The sequence below is a fragment of the Drosophila biarmipes genome, chromosome 2L, assembly GCF_025231255.1.
Source record: "Drosophila biarmipes strain raj3 chromosome 2L, RU_DBia_V1.1, whole genome shotgun sequence".
Taxonomy (NCBI): domain Eukaryota; kingdom Metazoa; phylum Arthropoda; class Insecta; order Diptera; family Drosophilidae; genus Drosophila; species Drosophila biarmipes.
Window position 1 is genome coordinate 13,548,686 of NC_066612.1, and position 21,374 is coordinate 13,570,059.

General features: G+C 44.7%; 3 protein-coding genes across 3 annotated transcripts; 2 read left to right on the forward strand and 1 right to left on the reverse strand.

The window, feature by feature from the left end:
- The first annotated feature begins 1,250 nt into the window (after positions 1–1,250).
- LOC108034194 (uncharacterized) lies at positions 1,251–3,813 on the forward strand. The gene is made up of 4 exons (XM_017109022.3): positions 1,251–2,089; positions 2,152–2,295; positions 2,393–3,404; positions 3,459–3,813. The coding sequence occupies exons 1-4, from the start codon at positions 1,557–1,559 to the stop codon at positions 3,585–3,587; spliced, it is 1,818 nt and encodes a 605-aa protein (XP_016964511.1). The 5' UTR covers positions 1,251–1,556; the 3' UTR covers positions 3,588–3,813.
- LOC108034195 (peptidyl-tRNA hydrolase ICT1, mitochondrial) lies at positions 3,740–4,559 on the reverse strand. Its single transcript, XM_017109023.3, has 2 exons — positions 4,311–4,559; positions 3,740–4,255 (listed from the first exon to the last, which is right to left on the reverse strand). The coding sequence occupies exons 1-2, from the start codon at positions 4,470–4,472 to the stop codon at positions 3,803–3,805; spliced, it is 615 nt and encodes a 204-aa protein (XP_016964512.1). The 5' UTR covers positions 4,473–4,559; the 3' UTR covers positions 3,740–3,802.
- A 712-nt stretch (positions 4,560–5,271) lies between these two features.
- Positions 5,272–21,278, forward strand: LOC108033905 (unconventional myosin ID). The gene is made up of 10 exons (XM_017108571.3): positions 5,272–5,358; positions 5,921–6,077; positions 14,756–15,058; positions 16,137–16,356; positions 17,913–18,138; positions 18,200–18,583; positions 18,644–18,723; positions 18,791–20,206; positions 20,276–20,433; positions 20,489–21,278. The coding sequence occupies exons 2-10, from the start codon at positions 5,989–5,991 to the stop codon at positions 20,655–20,657; spliced, it is 3,045 nt and encodes a 1,014-aa protein (XP_016964060.1). The 5' UTR covers positions 5,272–5,358; positions 5,921–5,988; the 3' UTR covers positions 20,658–21,278.
- The last annotated feature ends 96 nt before the right edge of the window (positions 21,279–21,374 follow it).

The window sequence follows — 21,374 nt, forward strand, 5'->3', positions numbered from 1 at the left end:
CATCTTCGATAACTTGAGTAAATTAATAATTACAGCTTTGTCACTTATTATTAAACTATTAGAACTAACGACTAAATTACCGACAATTAATGGAACTTCGATCTGTCATTTGGCTTACTATTATTTAGACTATTATTTGGATCACCATTTGACCGGAAAATTGGTTGTGGGAGCTTCAGCACCGGCTTATTATTTAAAAAAAATTAAATTTTCAGGTGCCCTATTAAAGTTTAAAATCTGTCTCCCGTTCTAAATTAAATAATTATTGATGATTTTTATACCCTTGCAGAGGGTATAATGATTTCAGTCAGAAGTTTGCAACGCAGTGAAGGAGACGTTTCCGACCCCATAAAGTATATATATTCTTGATCAGCGTCACAAGACGAGTTGATCTAGCCATGTCCGTATGTCTGTCCGTCCGTTTCTACGCAAACTAGTCTCTCAGTTTTAAAGCTATCGAGCTGAAACTTTCCCAAAAGTCTCCTTTCTACTGCAGGTAGTATATAAGTCGGAAACAGCTGGATCGGACAACTATATCTTATAGATCCCATGGATACTATCGGGGAAAAAATTAAAAAAAAAATTATATCTTCGGAGTTTTTTAACATATAACCTTCTTGGAAATAACATTTTTTAATTAGTTCTGAATTTATAATTAAATTTTATCGAAATCGGACGACTATATCATATAGCTCTCATAGGAACAATCGGGAAAGTAGTGATAAAATATTATTGAAAAATGATATCTTCGGTGTTTCTTAACATATAACCTCCTACGCTTGGAAATAACATTTTTTATTTGGTTTCGAATTTTTGACTATATCATATAGCTGCCATAGGAACGATCGGAAAATATGAAATAAAAATTATATCTTTGGTGTTTTTTAACATATAACTTTATAAATTAAAAAAAAAAATTTTAAATAGGTTTGAATTTCGAATTAAATTTTATTAAAATCGGACGACTATATCATATAGCTGTCATAGGAACGATCGGGGCTTTTTGAAAAATTATCTTATAATAATGAGAATATAAATTTTTATATTTTTAAGAATTTCGAATTAAATTAATAAAATTATTGATTATTTTTTATACCTGCAAGGGTATTGGGTATATATATAAAGGGTACAAACTTCGGCTTGCCGAAGTAACTTCCTTTCTTGTTTTAAATGAAATTAATCTATTGATCTTGAAAACGAATGATCCGATTACAATGAACTAGTAAATACAGAAACCGGGTATTTCTATTTCAAATTAAGCCTCAGGGCGGGAAGTCGCCAAAGCTCGGTTCCACCAAGATCCTAAATATGGCCGAGTGGGCTTCTCCGGGTGACTGGCAGATGGGCGCGAAGCAGCACCAGCCAAGAACCGTTATCAGTGGCGGCAATCACAAGCGCGACTTCAACCCACTTCCAGTACAAAGAAGATCAGTGCAGTTGCATTGCCGGGTCCGTCCACTTGTCCACGTGTGAGTGCGGCTGATTATGCACCAGATCGATTTCATGCAAAGTGGGAAGTAAACACAAGCCCGAGAAACTCATTTCCGACCGCAACGATGACGGGAGCGGCGGCCGTGCTCCTCACCATTACGATCCCCACGAGGGCGGAGGAGGAGCGCCTGAAGAAGGTCTACGTTCAGGTGGTCAACGGAGAGGTGGCCACACCCACCGGCAGCGCCAGCAGATCTTCGACGATCGAAAGCCTCTCCACCATTCGGATCGGGGAGTCCCCGGAAAGAAGAAGCCACAAGCCACAGAACCCGCTGCCAAGGATCCAAATTCAATCGTCCCATGATCAGCTCCTGGACCTGCCACTGGACACGGTTCAGGAGCAGGTGTTGCGCCAGATCCTGAAGAAGTTTCACATCCCAAACGCCGTCTGGCTGCCCAGTCTGGAGGGGAATGCCTATCACATAAGCTTCTCCATGGACTTCGACGAGCGCTACGAGAACCTCTACGAGGCTCTGCAGGAGTGGGGCATCGGCGATCGGGAGGGATCCGCCGTGTCCGTGGTCGGCTGCCTGGCCCACAGATCCTACATGCAGCGCGAGGCCTCGGAGGAGCAGAGCGACCAGCCCTCTAGCACCGAGTAAATAGCTAAGATCGCGGAGCTTTGAGCCATGAAAATCTAAAGAGTTTACACTCCCCCAGGCACATCAATGCCCAGAAGCAGGGCATCTGGAATCGGTTCATGAACTCAGTGCGATCCCGGTTGAATGTGGCCCAGATACTGAGGGATGTTCGCCAGGATGCGGCCATCACCTTCGACTTTTGTATACTACTCGTATCAGCAGCGTAAGAATTGGCTCTAACAAACATGGCCATAAAATTCGGCCGTTTTTCGACATCCAATACATTACAATCCACCTGTTATATCAACCATCCATTTCAGGGTTCTGGCCAGCTTTGGTCTGGTGGAAAATAGCACGATTTTTCTGGCCTCCAGCATGTTGATTTCCCCCCTGATGGGCCCGATAATCGCTGCCATTTTTGGAACTGTGATTCAGGACCGATCGCTTCGTCGGCTGGGCATGCTCAACGAACTGATCGGCATTTTGACCGCCACCCTGGTGGGCTTCCTCTTTGGACTGGTCGTGTGCACCACGGACCACAAGTACGGGATCGGTGAGGGGCTCACGGAGGAGATGCTTTCCCGCTGCGATCTGCACTCCCTGATCGTTGGCGTTTTCACGGCAATTCCATCGGGAGCGGCTGCTGCTATAGGAATCCTGGGCGGAAACATCGGCTCCCTGGTGGGCGTGGCCATATCGGCGTCTCTGCTGCCGCCGGCGGTCAACTCCGGACTGCTCTGGGCCGTGGCCTGCATCTACAAGTTCTTCGAGCACGACGACTCCCTTTACGTGGATGTGATCAAGTCGCGTCGCTACTCGGACAACCAGGCCAAGGAGCTGGCCGTACTTGGCGGCATCAGCATGTGCCTGACTCTATCCAACGTCCTGTGCGTCTATCTGATGGGCATCCTAGTGCTGAAGATCAAGGAGATAGCCCCGGTGATTGGCCGGAAGAACAGACAGTTCTGGAAGCACGATATCAAGCTGGCGCGGCATGGAAAAGTGGAGACAGAGTCGGAGATTTTGGACGAGCTAATGGCCAACTTGGCCACCGAGGATCAGCAGGCGCTGGACTCTCTCAATCGGCAGTTCCTGCGCCACCTGGACGAGGCGAACTACCAGCACACTTGGTCGCCGCTGAGCAACCGACACAGTTTCTCAATGCAGCCGCCTGGTGCCGGCTTCTCCACCATCCACCGCCTGGAGCAGCTGTACGCGTCCAGAATAGGAAGTGTTCAACCACCAGCAGAGCGACGCCACCGGCACAGCGTTGTAAGCAGACCATCGCAAAGGAGTCACGAAGTCTCCATCCAGCTGAGTCCGCCACAACTGGTAAGAAGCATGCGGATGTATAACCTTTCTCGTGGCTAATTTCTTGCATTGCAGCGTCCGCGATTTGCCAGTATGCCCTCGCAAGTGGGTAAGGACCAGCCAGAGAAGGAAGCCGTTATCCAAGTGCCCCGCTCCAAGAGATTTACGGTCACGCCGGCTCGCGTGGACGAGCAGCTGCCCTAGAACAATATAAGATCCATTGGGGTTTTCACTCTCACAGATTTCATATAAACCTAAATATTATTAGTGTCAATTAACTAGTTGTTATACTCTAGCAGAGGGTATAACAAGTCGAATCCTTTAGAAATCTGTAATGGTGGACACCCGAAGTGCACTTCGTTACTTAGTTAGGTGTTTATGTGTAATGTGTAACTCTGTGCAACAATGTTCAATAAAAACTAGAAGTCTATTCCGCTGGGTCCTTGGCGGTCCGCTTTGACCTGGGCGCGACCTCGTTTCAGCTGGAGGCGTTCGCGGGCCGCTCGCTCATGGCGCCGTCGAAGCTTCTCCAGGGTCTCCTCACTGGGCGGAGCCGCTTCCAAGGCCTCCTGGGAACGAATGATGGCGCGCAGCTTTTCCAGGGCGTCGGCCAGGTTCATTTGCTGGGAGCGCGTGAGGTCGCTCTTGATGTAGAAGTAGCCCTCCTTGGTGATCCGGTTGGCCAGAACCTGGAGCAGCTTCTGACGCGTCTGTTCGGGTATCCAGTCAGCCTGCGCCACCTTGAAGCGCACGTCCACCTTGGTGTTTACCGTGTTCACGTGCTGGCCTCCAGGTCCCGAGCTCCGGCTGTAGGTGATCTCCAGTCTGTCCATGGGAATGAAGCCGTTGAACTTGTTGCCGCTGCCAGGGGGCTGGGGGTTGGATATGTCAAATGAGGTGATCTCTAGAGCATCTGCATCCACTTACCGGCGGGGGCGGCGTGTAGATCTGCAACCGCGAGCTGGGGTACAGCTTGTCCAGGGATAAATCACTCTTGTAGGAGAGTTGCCGGCCCAGCAGGGTGTTTGTGCCGGCGGAGGAGCTGCTCTGGCGCAGGACGCTGATGAAGGCACGCGTGATTTTATTCATCTTATCCCGATTCCAGCAAAATCAAATGTTACGAGGGCGACGGTTGTTTTCACCATGAAACAGCTGTTTGTGGTGAGCTTGGAAAAGTGTGACCACTCGTCGGTTTTCGAATATCCCGAAATTTGAGCGTTTTTACCGCGACAAATTGCAATTTCCTGGAATCTCTTTCTTGGATTGGTTTGAAAATTTAAAAACTTTTATTATAATCATCGGACTGTTTTAGTATTCCACTTATTTATGTTGTTTTTATAGTATTGACGCTTTCTTTTCCAAGTTTTTATAATGCAATAAAATCCTCCGTTTGGTAAAACGTTTCAAAATAAAGGGGTATATTGTTTATATCGGAAGGTAGAAAGAAGAGTTTCCTACCTTTTAATGTGGGTATATATGAGATCTCAAAAACTAAAATAAACTGAAAAAATTGGGAACAAAAATTGAAATTCCAGAGTTTTATGCGCTGCCCAATGTGACCCGTAGCTGAGAAGAGGATATCTGACAGCACTGTTTGAAATTAGTTTCTTAGTAATAACTCTCACACACTTAATGAAATATATTAATATATTATTATAAATAACTTTAAAAAATATTAACGAACATAATTTCCTGTTGTGAGAGCAGCGGACTCCCTCTGTTTGAATTTTTAGCTGCAGTGTGAAACGTACGTAAGGCTAAGAAAATGGGCCGCTCGGTTGCAGTCCTCGCTATGCCGCTATCAAAGCTATGAACCATTGGTGAATGCACACTTTAGGAAATTTCTCAGGCGCGAGCTACGCCAAGTATCTTTCAAAAGTTCAGCCGCAGTCCCTCTGCAAACTTCTCTGAATCCGGTCGAACGCGGTTGTCCGACGGCCGTTTGTTATTACTGAAACGCCGAAACTGATTCCAGGTGGGCAAGCTTACTTATCGGCTGCATTCCGGACCGTCGCACCGATCGTAGAACTCCTCCGATCGCAGCAAATCACTAGCTGGAGATCCCAAAATAAATTTTTTGATCGTGAGACGTCGCGAAACTTGCGTGGAGAGTGGTTCCCGATCGAGTTCTCGTTATCTTTGCTGTTTCCAATCGATTCTTGCTGCGTTCCAATTGGGAGCGATCGATCGATCGGTCCAGAAATATTCTTTATTGATCTCGGGCTCCTCGTCGGACTCCGGTTCCGATCTCGTCGTCGTGTGTGTTGTCACAGCGAAAATTATTCCTCGCATCAGCAAAAGCGGCCAGAATTGGCTCATAAAACATAAAACCGCTTGGCAGCAACAACACGAACGTATATGTATACGAATTATATTTAAAATTCGAAGCGAGACGCGAAAGGCGAGGCAAACAAGAGTAAAACATAAAAAGCAAAACAAAACCGAGTGGACGCCGCTTCTTGCCCGGTGTGTGCTGTCTTCGCGCGGTGTTCCCTTGCCTCTTACCTGGCTCTCAACTCTCACCTTTGCCCTTGCAGCCGGCCATAAGCAACCCCTCTCGATCGCCGCACCCTCTCTCTCTCCGTAAGAAGGACCAAAGGACACCATGGCATTGCAGCGGGAAGCAGGCGTGCAGGACTTCGTCCTCCTGGACCAAGTGTCCATGGAGAAGTTCATGGATAACCTGCGAAAACGGTAAGAAAGTCCCTAAAGATGCAAAGCTTTATAGATCGGAAAACATTTATCTTATGGTTCATAATTGCTCATTGAGATCGAAATCTTGTAGATAAAGAAGGTGATTTTCATACATTTTTTAAACAAATAAATTTATTTACTATTATCATAGGCAATGCTACTACTACTTGATGTTATTTTGCTTGAATTTAAAACTGCTTTCCCTTTCAAATTTAAACTTACGTATATAAATTTATATAAATAATTTATCTTATGGTTCATAATTGCTCAATAAAATCGAAATTCTCTAGATATAGAAACAAATATTTACCCAACTACCTCTATTACTATTATAACAAACACTGAATTATAAATATAAAGAATTTCTAAATAATGTGATGTTCTTTTAACAAGACAGCTTTCCATTTCAAATATAAACAAAAGTATATAAATTTCTAAATAAAAAGTCTGACCTTGGGATTCTTCTAAAAAAAGCAGATACTGATTCATACTGTTCTGCTTCTCATCTAGAAATTCTGGCATGGTGATAAGGGACTTCCTCCTCTGTAATCCAATTTTTAGCAATACTTCCTATAGAAACTTTCTCATAAAAAACCGCCAAGCAAACCCATTCCAACTGGCGACTGTCCACCATTCCTATTGATTCCTCTGGTGGCCTTGTCCTCTGTTTACTTCCCCAAGTGCCCCCCCTTCTTGGCCCAAACTCCCCAACTTCCTAGAACCACTTTTCCACAAGCTGTTGGTCTAGTTCAAGGCTTCTGTTTTGATCGATTGCCGCGCAGAGAAACTGGTTGCTGCTGTTCTCGGCTTTTCCGACTTGATTAAACTGGATTTCTTTATCGGCGTTTCAATTAAAGACGAGCTCTCCGGCTCCGACTCTGCCTCCCCCGTTTAACCCATTCCGAGCGACTTCGGTTCCACTCCAGGGCGCACTCAATGGACCCATTTGCATGCCCATTTAGAGTGTTAAACTCTTCTTTTCGTGCCATAACTTTCGGTTTTAATGCATTCATTAGCGGCCTTTTAATTGAATTTGAGAAGGGAAACGCTAACCATTTATTTTACATTATATAATTGGTTTCATATATACCATATTCTGGTCATAAAAATGGGATGCTTCGTAGACCAACTACCTTATCTAAGTTAAATACTTGTGAAAGGGAAACGCTTGCCTCCATTCAGTTGTCAATATTTGCGTGGCCGACACTGTGGTTCCAGGTGGTTACGTACGGGGGCTACATGACCATTATGTAAAGTTCCTTAACCCCCCGACGACCACGCAGCACAACCCACATGGACCGCACATCATTTCACCTCACTGCGAGTGTCAACAACTTGTTGCAACCGCTTCCTTGCAGCACGAGTATCTGGATCTCCCCGGGTCGCTGGTTCGCATGGCTCGCTAACTTTCATGCAGCAGCGATCATTATCGGAAAAGTTCTCGCCGCCGCATTGTCGGGTCCACGTATTTATTCAACTGATTAGCAGAGGTTTACAAAACTGTGGAAATATGATGTTTCGCTTGGACTTTTATGATAATGAGTTCTCTGTTTGGCTCCAAAAACCAGCAGATATTTTACCGATTGTTTGGACCTGCAATGCCTAAAAATAGAAGGTGTTACGATTCCAGCACTGATTCATTTGGCCAGTAAATGTATATAATATATATATTATAGGATGAGTGTGCTTATACCAATATATATACCGATATATCACAATTACGATTGCTTGGCTTTGATAAGCCAAAAACACAGTGCTCGCCTTGAGTGAGCTGTCAGTCGAAATCGAAATCGAAAAAGGAAATTATATGATGAGCGAGTTGACGGAAAATCGGATGTCCACGCACAGATGGAAAACCCCTAGGAGATTGCATAAGCGATTTGAAGACAATAATAGCTACTGTCAAAGATGCGTTAACCCACTTATCAGAGCAGCGTTGGCGAATAAAGCCGTGTAAATTGGCTTAATTACATAATCACAGTAATACCCGTACCTGTAATATCAAACTCGCTTTTCATGCCTTGCAAGCTGGCGTAATCATAACATAACTCAAATCAATTTGCTGCGCATTAATAAATATTTAGCAGGAAAGCCGGAAAACGCAGAGCCAACCAAGTTGAGAAAACCCCCCGCGAATTGAGGGTCAAAAACGCGCCAAAAACCAGGGAAAAGCGCACACGTAGTTGGGAAATGCACTAAAACGTGAAAGAAATAAAAGAAATCAAGTGAAACAAACTCACTTTCATTTGGCATCGTGCGGGTAAATCAATCAAATGGGAAATGACTGCATTTGCACTCGACTTGGATACTTGTTTTGCCTTGGCAGATGACATCACACACCATTTGGCAGCCTAGAAGTACTATATTTTATTCAGAAATTAAATATAAGCAATCCCAGCGCTGTTGCTCTGACTCACTCTGTGTATCTTGCAGATACCCAAGTCAACAATAGGGAAAAACAAAAAAAATTCCGTGGCGTAGCCAAAATCCGAACCGGTTGATGGCGTCTGTTTGGCCGAGACTCACCCACGAAATAGAAGAAGAAAAAATGTGTTTGGAAGAAAACTTGTTTCCTCGACCCGATCCGATCCCCAAACAAACCAGATCTTGGTTTGCCGCAGTCCCAAGTTCGCGGCACCGGGCTAGGGAGACGTTTTACGACTGTCATTAAGTCGAGTGTCCTCCTGGGAGGGCCGGCAGCCCCATAAAATCCCTGATTGATTGCCCTTTGACCCTTTGGCTCTTAGGAATCACTTTCAAGTGCCCCCCATTCGTGCCTATTCGGCTGATAAGTTTTGTTTTCATTTTCCCCAATTGTTTACGCACTTATTTGGCCTATATATTTCGGGTGGCTACATTGTATACAGCTCTGGTGATTTCCATGAACTGCCGTTGAACTTTTCCCCGGGGAATCTTTTATTGGGGTTATAAATTGTAAATAATATTTTTGGGTTATTAAGTGTTTTTTTTTATCGAGGAAATTGTCACAAAAACGACAAGGTTAAGGATCGTTTGAGTGTATTTTTAGCAATGAGTGAAGGCGTTCATTTGAAAGATATTGCATATTCTTTTTTGACAAAGAAAGTCTAATAGCCTCTTCGTATATGAAGATTTTAATCACTCCTCCAAAGTTCTTGAGACTTCAAAGTGGAGTTCCTATTAACCAGCTTTTGGAGCTATAATTGTAAATAACATTTACGGTTTTATTAAGTGATTTATTAGACAACAAGGAAATCTCTTTTTTTGAGAGAAAGTTAATACTTAATAAAATAAATGTAGATATACGTTTGATAGATCATGAAAATTTTATTTTGACAATAAAAGTATAATAATCTTCAGTCTCTATATATTTTAAAAAACTGTGGCGACTGTAAATTGTATCTTTATCAGGGTTTAGAGCTGATCAAAGCCCACCCACTCCACCAAAGTTCTTGAGAGTTCAAAGTGGGTCGTCCTATTAGCCACTTCACAGATTGTGCGAAAAATATCAGCAGTTCCAGCCAACAGGCTGATGATTCATACCCCTGACGATATCCACTTTCAATGCTAACGACAAACTGCATTTCATTTTCATTTAAATGCTTCTCCACTTGCTTTTATTTTATTGGCTTTTTGGCTGGGCCAAGGCTTAGATTTTAGTATTCCACAGGCGACCATAAATACAGCACTTGGCAAAACACTTTTAGCTCGAGTTTGGAGAGTGTTTTTATGATCAGAAAAAGCGATTTCAGGGAAATAAAACTAAGAAGGGTTACTTCGGGGTACCTTCACTTAAGGAATTAGCCAAAAACAGCGCTCAAACTTACTTATCGTCTAGCCAAAATTGATACTGACTATTTATCAACAGCGAAAAAACCCCACCTTTTTATAGTTTTCCAGTTACTGAAATCGACTTTGGCGCTATATGGCGTTACCTTCTTGTATATTTACCTATGCACTGGGGTCTTGGCAGCGCCAAAGGCCCGATAAGATTGCACACTTCCACCGAAGTGCCAGAAGTGTTTCTATATAGCTGCCTATAGAATAGTTCGATAGCCATGGCTAATACCTACTGGCAAGGTGATAGGCAAACTTTTGGTTACGCAATTGGCGCGGCGAGACCTTCCATTGGATTAGGTTCCCCATATTATATATCGAGCATTTATTTGTAAATTTCCAGGTGATAGCCGTGCGATATTTGTGGGTAAAAATATTAAGGAGGCCGGGAAAGGTAAACAACTCGCCGCTTTTCCAGGGGGAAGAAAGCCATTACCGAGCGTCGGAGCAGGCTCCTTGGCTTTCCGCTTGCAATCAGAAATTGTCTGTTTATTTGTAGAGGAGCCGTTGCATTGTCTTGGATCTCCCAGTTCAAAGGGACTCTTTCATCTGCCCCGGGTAAACACTCAGCCAGTCTCTGCCTCGCACTCACCCTCCTCTTCACCTTGCGAGGGCATTCGGTCGATAAGGGTCTATCGGAGCAGCCCGTTCCCAAGATAAGCACTTGTGATACCGGAACGGAAATCAAATCGTTTACCCAGCATAACCGCGGCGATTTGACGGCCAGTTTTCCGCCGGTGTTTTCCTCTCCACCAGGCCATAAACGTGGTTAATGTGCAAATTCTCGGAAGCAGAGCATAAACCATTGAACCTCCAGAAGCGTCTTAGAGCGAGCGGAGCACTATCCGTCTAGACGACGCCGTGGAATTCCTGCTCTGTTTGTTTACCCAGCGCCGGGCAGTGTTTGTCATTCACATTGCAATAACTTCTGCCCGGAGGAGCAGTCCAGGGAAGTGCAGTGGCATCTGCATTTCGTTTACACAAATCTTTAGCGGCTCGCCGGCCAGATCTCTCGGAGTTCTGCTCCTGTTAATTGATTGGCCTGGTGTAAATTGAAGTTAATTCCAAGGCATGGCCCAGATGCAATTGCGCAAATTGAAGGGGAAAACAGCGGAAGAGGCCCAGGAAAGGGAGGAGCAGCGTTGAAAAGTCTGCCGGGAAAATTCTGCAGATGGTCAGAGGACAGGAGCGAAGCGGTGCAGGGAAGATGAGTTCAATAATGAGATGGAACAGCTCTCTGGCCCGGTCCCCGATGTGGTTCCCATGAATGCGATTATTGGCAGCCTTTCAAAATGGGCGAGGGGCTCTGACCCATCAACACACACGATTCTTAATCTGCGGATAGGCTTTTCCATTATTGTCTGTATTTTTATACCAGTGGGATAGGAAAAGAATCAGAAAGATACAAAAAATATTCTTTCTTTCTTCCCTTTACAACGACTTTTAATTACAGAAAGATATAAATATATATATTTATTTCTCACTACCCCATTCTGATTCTATTCTCTCCAAATGCTCTTCGTACAACAGTCAATAAATCGCCTGAATTCAATTAGATAACAAAACAAACAAACCCCTATTAAGGCAAATAAAAACATTGACCCACTAAAAGCCAAGTTTGTTGACCAATTAATGACGTCAGCTCAGACCAAACATTTTCCGAGCGCCGTCTGCTTTGCCCGTGAAAAATGCACTGTTAACCTATTGATTTTCCGTCTGGGGCGGAGTAGGATTTCCAGAAGCAAATGATTCATCGGGGGCGCAAATTATTAATGGCTATATGCAAATCTTTATTAGAATAGACGACGCTGAGTCAACTTGCTGGCGCTCTAAGCCAACAATTTGTTTACTGGCACATGCTTAAATTGAGTAGCTTGGGATGCCAATGCCAAGTGCCCAGTCTCAGGAAGATGAGTCAGTAAAAATAGTTGAAGTATCGGTGTGAAACAAAAGCTCAAACCCAATATAATGCATCAAAACAAACTGTTGCTTTGTATCGGAATTTCGTATATATTTGTTTTCTTTTTTGCCTCTATCTCGATTACGTCATGGGGCTCTGAATAAGGAAAGACACTCACAGTCAGCGACACTCGTTATAATGGATATAACCAAGTCAGTTTATGAAGTGCGCGAAAGAATGAACATGGAAATGTGCGAAGCCAGCGAGAATGTTTTAATTTATGCATGTTTTTCGGATGGGGAATCCAAAAGAGGGGAAGAAGTCATGTGTTGGCACTTGAACAAACAAATAGCACCAAAAATATTCGGTATGTTTTGGAAGAAGATAACTACATACTTATGATGAATGGGGTGCAGTGAGGAGTTGTGGAGTGATAAGCGGGTTTGGGGTTTTGGCTGCCACGAGTGTGAGTCAGAACTTTGAAAGATAACACATTTACTGTGTAATTGTTCTCATAAAAAGTTCTCATGAAATACTTAAAATAGTACTTCTTTACAATGTCATAGTTATAAAAATATTTGAATAATTTTATTGCACACGTAATAAATTAAAAAAAAACAAATGTTTGAGTCATTATAAATTAAATGTGTTATAAAATTGTATAGTTTTTGTATTTTTTTCTGTTGCCTACATAGAGAAAATTCTGAAGGACTCACCTGAGATGAAAATGTTCTTAAAAATAGAAGGTCACTTTCTAAATATAGAATCTTCTGAACGTGCTTAAATTTAGTTGAATTGGTTTTTAAAATCTAGTTTCTAAACATGAACTCTTCTTAATGTGCTTAAATCAGGTTGAATTGGTTCTTAAAATGGAGTTTAGTCAAATATGTTCTCAATATAAGAGCAATGCAGTTAACAGAAGTGATATTTTTATGGGTTCCTTACGTACAAAATGTTATTTATTATTATAAATAAATTGAGTTGAATTGATACTTAAAATGTAGTTTCTAAATATTAAATCTTGGTTCTTAAAATTTAGTTTAGTTAAAAATGATCTCAATATAAGAATATTACAATGATGTGTTATTTTAATGGCTTTTTTACGTACAATATGTTATTTATTATCACAAATCAGCAATCCAGTCAATAACCCCGAATACTCAATCTAAAGACTGATTCCATTTCGAACAGTTTTACAATCCTACACGAGTTTCTGGCAACTACTTACCTGACAATGCCTGACAATTTCTATAGCCCCATTCGAAGCCCTCCTCCGCAAAAGGCGAGTAGATGGTCATGCGGGCCGAAAACAAATTTTGACGGTATGTCAATCATGCGCCCCGTGGGCGACTGCCACCCCCACTCACCCACTGCCGCCCTTCCGCATGGTGTCAATGTGGTTCTGGGGGAAATAGAAATCGTAGAAATCACAGAAATCACGCCGATGGAATCTTTTCGGATTGGGTTTCTTTTCGCTAAGAGGCTTGCCATTTGCTGCTTGCCCTTTGCCGCTGAGTGCAACTCATAATGATGGCCCAAAAGAGTGGAAAAAAGTTAAAAAGCGTGCTAAACGCCTCTTGGACAGTGGCTGGAGTTCAGTGGTTCGGCGTTTAGTCGCTTGTCGCCTGTCACACTTTTGACCCACATGTCTGGGCGGCCCAAGTAGCAGAGCTGGCGGCACACAGGCCACCAAACGAAGCGGAGGGCAGGAAGGCAGAGAAGCCAGCCCCCGTCTATAAATAAGCACTGAAAAGTTAAGTAAAAACATGTGTTCGGCGGAACTGGGCCCCAAAAGCCCGGCCAGCAGCCAAAACATAAATACAAACAAATGCGCGTATTAAGTGTATTGTTTTAATCGTTTCCATTCCCCCATTTCGGGCTAACGAAAACTGTGGGCTGTTTTGTTTCGGCTCAGTTTGAGTTGGTCTTTGGTTTTAACAATTTCTCCGTTTCTCTGCCTGGTGATTTGGTGCCTCGTCTTGGGCCTCTGTATTACTGCTTTTCGCATTGGGAAAACACTCTGTCCGTCGGTTTGGTAACACTTGTTGCACAGTCTGGACTGGACGGTGGTTATGTGGCTCATCTGGGGTAATTTGCAGTCCGACAGTGGTGTAACTCTTACTTTCGGGGCAGTCTGGTAATTTTCTCGGAAAGTAACGAGTAATTTGCATCCAATTCGTTTCACTTTCAGCACGGGAATTAGGTGTAAGCACCTAACCTAGTAAACTTTTAAATTGTACTATTATTTATTTTACTATTAAGGTACTAGTGGTATTATAAAAGTAGTAATGAGGTATTACTGAAACTAAACATCTAGGTCAATGGTTTTCTCAAGTTCTCACTGTCTTTATTATTTTTTACCGGTTTTATATAAAGATTCTTGAACAAATACATTCCGAAACACATTTTATAAAATGTAATACGTTTACAAGCAACACCTAACAGTTTCTGTTTGTAAGAGCTTTCCTTTACAATTAAAAATATTCTCCAAATAGCTTGTTTCAGTTCTCGACACTCGATTGTATCTCATTGTTTATCTATTCAAAGTGACCCACTTACCGAACCGAATGCATTTTATGAACACAGCAATGTTCCACACCGAATCTTTTGGCGCCTTACGAATTGAGCACAAAATAAATGCATCCACATATTCACCCCATTGCAGTCAATCAAAAACGTAGAAAAAGAGATCAAAAATTTGATCCAAATCGGTCAATTATATGGATCGCCGACGTCATGCGGAGCAGGTATCTCATATAGCTCCGCGCGTGTTGGAAAAGCAATTTTCGAATTGAAAGCTGCAGGCGCCAACGACGGGGGGTGGCTTCCCACCTGTCACTCCCACATCATTTATTTTAGTCAGTTCCAAGCCGTCGAAATCTATTTCGTAATCTGCGGGAAATGCGTTCCCAAACACACACTGCACCAACTAATGAGCCGCCATCCACTACTCTTTTCCCAGATTCCAAGTTGGGTCCATCTACACATACATCGGCGAGGTGTGCGTCTCGATGAATCCCTACAGACAGATGAACATCTACGGCCCGGAGACTATTCGGAAGTACAAGGGTCGGGAGTTGTTCGAAAACGCCCCCCATCTGTACGCGATCGCCGATGCTGCCTACAGGGTCCTCAAGCAGCGCCAGCAGGACACGTGCATCCTCATATCCGGCGAGTCCGGAGCCGGTAAAACGGAGGCCTCCAAGATCATCATGAAGTACATTGCGGCGGTGACGAATGCCCAGGGTCAGAACGAAATCGAAAGGTAAGTGGTAGATATATCTTTATAGGGCGGAAAACTATTTTACAATATGATGATGGGAAACAAGCGACTATACTGAACCTGAACAATAGGAAACCTTAGTTAACGGACATTTTAAGTTAGTCTTCGTATAAATACCGCAAGTGCAAAGCTCTATTAGGAACAGCCAGTTCCGTTCTTTTTTATTGCCAAATGTCAGAAGAAATCAAATTAATAGCCCTAAATAGTAGGTAAAGCGAGCGATTCCCAAGCAGTTTGCACTGATTACATAGTAAATTAGTTTATCAGCTTAGGCAGCAAGTGGGGCTATGCATAGGTTGATGGAACGCTTTCGGGCTTATCACAATACTGTGAACCAGACAACGGGAACCGAACCTCAATCTATAAAATGTCGGTGGCCGAGAAAACTACTCACATCTGCCATTGTTTCGCATGCAAATGCGCAATGGAGCTCACATTCAGGGAGCCTGGGCACAGGGCCGCTGGTAATTAAGCATTCCCCGGATGGGTAATAATCGCTGACATGGCCATCGCGTGACCCGTGACCCCGGATGACATCAGTGCCGGACTGCAGCTTAAGTTGCCAAATTAATTGCCCCACTAATTGCCCGCCCGGCCAACCACTTTGGACAAGGAGCTTTTATCACTTGGGCGTAGTTTAAGGTTTAAGGTGCTCCATAAAAACGCCGAGACCTCCACCGACCAAGCCCAAAACACAATGGCCAGCTAAATTGCCAATTTTTAGTGCCTCGAATGAAATTTAAAACGACGTTTTCTATAGTTTGGGGGATTAGGGCGAGTGCCATTTTCCAAATTACTTTGCTTAGCGAACGAAGAGGAATTTATGGAGCATTAAGATGGTATTCATTATGTTCGATTGCTTTTTTAATTATGCCGATTTAATGCTGTGCTATTATTATAATCTCGGATCAGACTATGGTTTTGCGTGATATATTTAATGATCAATTTCAAAAGAAAGCCTTAAAATGACATTCAAAATGCAATAAGTTTATTAAAATACCTCGATAATAGCTAACTTTATGCCAAGGTTATACTTTATACCATCCCCTTACCATTGCAGGGTTAAGAACGTCCTGATCCAGAGCAATGCCATCCTGGAAACCTTCGGCAACGCCAAAACCAATCGCAACGACAACTCCAGTCGCTTTGGCAAGTACATGGACATCGAGTTCGACTACAAGGCGGATCCCGTGGGTGGCATCATCACCAACTACCTGCTGGAGAAGTCGCGGGTGGTGCAGCAGCAGCCGGGCGAGCGGAACTTCCACAGTTTCTACCAGGTGAGTGGGTGGACGACCAGGCGAGCTATTCGTGTGTGGCACTGGGTACACGGGTATTTACCAAGTGAGTCAGCGTGACGCGTGCCAGGTGGCGAAAGGTGGTCGGGAGGTGGTTTCCAGCAGGGGATGGGGCCTGCCGTGGGGCGTCAATTGCTTGGGGGTGTCAGGTTGTGCCCTGGTGATGCTTTTTTCGGCTGGTTAGACAGTTATTGTCGCTGGCTTTTTGTGGGTGCGGCCCTCCCATGTTAGTGTAAACAATTGTGGGTATTCTAAATAAGTGTTGTGGCCATTTGATACAGCTTCATGAGGGGTACATACGTAATGTATCCCCTGCTATTAATATTACTTGCAAGTTGGATGACTAAATCATATAATAATGCGAAATAAGTTCGTTTTTTTTAAGTTCTGTTTCAATCAAAGTATTGAAATTTACTTATCGCAGTTGAACATTTATTTGGAAACTTATGTTTTTATGACGCATGTCAGAGCTATTCGGTTTTAATATTTTCTCAGTGCCTAGGCTCTTGGAAACTTTTAAACACATTCTTGTGTCAATTATCTTAAAGACGCAAACTTTCCTTTAATTTAATTAAGTTCGCTGGCAGCTGGAGAGCTAGTTTGTAAGGCCCACTGACTTGGCGCTTCGGAATTGATGATATCACTTAGGAATGATAACATACGCCTTGCCAAGACTCATCCAATAAAGCTGAAAAACCATCACGTCACAATTCAATCGCTTGGTCATTGCTCAGGGCCGCACCCACCTACTACAAACCCACCCATTGATCTGGGCAATTTAAACTGTTGAGGTGATAATTGATCGCGATTTCCCAAAGTATTCGATCAATGGGAAACACATTTAGCACATTTATCATCTGGAAACACTTAATCAAGTCGAGTATTCGATCTGGTTTCTGTTAAGGTGTTACATTTTGCTATTTGGGTGTATCGGAAACGGAAAAGTTGTTTATTTTTGAATTGAGTCAAAATAAATATTGGGCCATATAATGGAATGCTTGCTTAAGGAACGACGAACCAGAATGCTTTACATCCCGACTGCACCGGTCATAAATTCCCCACTTGGCCGAGATATAATTTATGACTACCTAGGGTACTCTTTCGTTGAAATAAACAATACTCAAGCTTACTCACACCTGGGAGAACGCTGATAAGCATGTAGATTTTATTGATTATTTAGCTTACGCCTTTCGCAAAGATCTTTAAAAGTTGTGAGGACCCAAATTGCCCAACTCATAACTTGTCCTATCAATGCAGTTATCTAAGATGATATAATCGACAATAATATATGCTGACTACAATACATTAAGTAGAGCTAAAATGCGTTCTGTAGGAACTGCACTTCCAACTAGAATTATAATTCCAAGTACGCAATAGGAAACGGAAGTTCAATTATGGTTAACACGTCTGCTAATTGTCTGCTGTGCTAAATTCCTGGGTCATGGATACGGACATGGGAACGGACCAGGCGGAATTAATTTAATATAGTTGAAATGGCTTAATTGAAACCCCCGACCCAACGTACTCGTCCATTTTAGCTACTTCGCGGTGCCAGCGACAACGACCTGCGACAATATGAACTGCAGAAGGAGACGGGCAAGTACCACTACCTGAACCAGGGCAGCATGGACATCCTGACGGAGAAGTCCGACTACAAGGGCACCTGCAACGCCTTCAAGACCCTGGGCTTCTCCACGGACGAGGTGCAGACCATCTGGCGGACGATTGCGGCTGTCCTGCATCTGGGAAATGTGGAGTTCCAGAGTGAGTTCTGAATTTGTCTCTCCCCTAGAATATTGATTAATTTTGTGGCTATGCATGGCAGCCATTGAGGATGAGCTGGTGATCAGCAACAAGCAGCACTTGAAGTCCACGGCCAAGCTGCTCCATGTCACCGAGTCCGAGCTGTCCACGGCACTGACCAAGAGGGTGATCGCCGCCGGCGGCAATGTGATGCAAAAGGATCACAACGCCACGCAGGCGGAGTACGGAAAGGATGCCCTGGCCAAGGCCATCTACGACCGGCTCTTCACCTGGATCATCTCCCGCATCAACCGGGCGATCCTCTTCCGGGGCAGCAAAACGCAGGCGAGGTTCAACTCGGTCATCGGAGTGCTGGACATTTACGGCTTCGAGATCTTCGACTCCAACAGCTTCGAGCAGTTCTGCATCAACTACTGCAACGAGAAGCTGCAGCAGTTGTTCATAGGTGAGTGATGTGGATGCTCAATCGGTGGAAAGTCCTGACCACATGGCTAATCCCTTGCAGAACTGGTGCTGAAGCAGGAGCAGGAGGAGTACCAGCGGGAGGGCATTGAATGGACCAACATTGACTACTTCAACAACAAGGTGAGATCAAGTTTAATATAGATTTGGGATGTATATATAAACCAGGGTATTATCCCCTTCATTCCAGATCATTTGCGATCTCGTGGAGCAACCGCACAAGGGCATCATTGCCATCATGGACGAGGCCTGCCTCAGCGTGGGTAACGTGACCGACGACACTCTCCTGGGGGCCATGGACAAGAACCTCAGCAAGCATCCCCACTACACGAGTCGCCAGCTGAAGCCCACGGACAAGGAGCTGAAGCATCGCCAGGACTTCCGCATCACCCACTACGCCGGCGATGTGATCTACAACATCAACGGGTTCATCGAGAAGAACAAGGACACGCTGTACCAGGACTTCAAGCGCCTGCTGCACAACTCCAAGGATGCCAACCTCAGTGAGATGTGGCCCGAGGGAGCCCAGGACATCAAGAAGACCACCAAGAGGCCACTGACAGCCGGCACCCTATTCCAACGATCCATGGCCGATCTTGTGGTGACCCTGCTGAAGAAGGAGCCCTTCTACGTGCGCTGCATCAAGCCCAATGACATCAAGAGCTCCACTGTTTTCGATGAGGAGCGGGTGGAGCACCAGGTGCGCTACCTCGGTCTCCTGGAGAACTTGCGGGTGCGTCGAGCCGGATTCGTGCATCGCCAGCGGTACGATAAGTTCCTGCTGCGCTACAAGATGATCTCGCAGTACACCTGGCCCAACTTCCGGGCCGGAAGCGACCGCGACGGAGTCCGGGTGCTGATTGAGGAGAAGGGCTTCGCGCAGGATGTGAAGTACGGCCACACCAAGATCTTCATCCGCTCGCCGCGCACCCTGTTCGCCCTGGAGCAGCAGCGAAACGAGATGATCCCGCACATCGTGACCCTGCTGCAGAAGCAGGTCCGCGGATGGATTGTGAGGAGGAACTTCAAAAAGATGAAGGCGGCCATTGCTATCATGAGGGCTTACAAGACCTACAAGCTGCGTAGCTATGTGCAGGAGCTGGCCAACCGCTTCCGGAACGCCAAGCAGATGCGGGACTACGGCAAGAGCATCCAGTGGCCACAGCCGCCGCTCGCAGGGCGAAAGGCGGAAGCCAAGTTGCACCGCGTCTTCGACTTCTGGCGGGCCTGCATGATCCTGCGCAAGTATCCTCGCAGCGAGTGGCCCCAGTTGCGCCTCCAGATCATCGCCGCCACCGCTCTGGCCGGAAGGCGACCCTACTGGGGTCAAACGCGCCGCTGGGTGGGCGACTACCTGGCCAACTCGCTGGACAACAGCGGCTACGACGCCTACAATGCGAGTGTGCGCAATATAAAGAACCAACTGGCAGGAGCCGCCGGCGGGGAGTCCTTCCGCCAAGTGCTCTTCTCCGCCTTCGCCAAGAAGTTCAACCATCACAACAAGCAGTCGGATCGCGCCTTCATCGTCACCGATTCGACCATCTACAAACTGGAGGGCATCAAAAAGAAGTTTAAGAATATGAAGCGCAGCATTGGAATTAGGGAGGTGAGTACAAACATTATCATTCCTTACACATTTGTTTTTTCTAACTCAATCAACAATGTTCTCTTACAGTTGACTTCCATAAGCGTGACACCTGGCCGAGATCAACTGATCGTCTTCCACTCCCCCAAGAACAAGGACTTGGTGTTCTCCCTGCAGGGAGAGTACACGCCCCTGAAGGAGGATCGCATTGGCGAGCTGGTGGGCATTGTGTGCAAGAAGTACCATGAGTGAGTAAAGCGACGTTGGCTCCAAAACGCAGATTTCAAAACGAATCCCTTTCAGCCTCACCGGAACCGAGTTGCGCGTGAATGTGAGCAACAACATCGCCTGCCGTCTGGAGGACAAGGCCCGCACCATTACGGTCCAGGCGGCGTCGAATGTGGAGGTTCCCAACTTCCATCACAAGGAAGGCAATATCATCTTCGAGGTGCCAGCGGCGTATTGCGTTTAGGGCGAAGTGTGAGCACTCCCCAACTGTATTGTAAATTATGGAACCTAGTTATAAGACGGGGCGCACCAGCCCTTTTTTCTGCTTGTGACCCATTTGTCCAGCCGGACATGTCAACTCTGTGTATACCGTGCCTTCCGCTAACACCCGCTTTGTAGTTTTTAAAACGTCTTCTAGTTAGTCTATCTGTTCTGTGTGTTTGATCGATTGATTATAATTTTGTACATTTTTCTATTACGTATGCGATAAGGCGATATTTATTACCATCCATGTGAGAGGACAACCTCCGCCGGTTGAGCTGGCAGGCAACATAACGAAAAGTATTAAATGTACTTTGTGCATTTCTTCAAATATGATTCACAGCACACACAAACCTTTTGTAATGATCAGCGATAAAGTTTGTACTTAAAACAACATTCACGAACATATGTGTGCCATTTGCAAATAATACATATTATTTAAATAATATACGAAATAAAAATTTTAAAATTTGTACTTGAAGAGCGGCGATAGATCTTAAGGGATCTTTTCTTGCAAATTTGAGGAATTCTTTACAATGAATCATTGTTATTACGAAAACAAAGAAGAAAGTTCTTTAAACATTAAAAAATATTTTTAAATTTATTTGGAATGGGACTGAGAAGTCCATTCAAGTCCCTGAGTTGATCCCAACCTTGAGCCCAATTAAACCGATCGAACAAGTCGGTCATTTCGGCATGA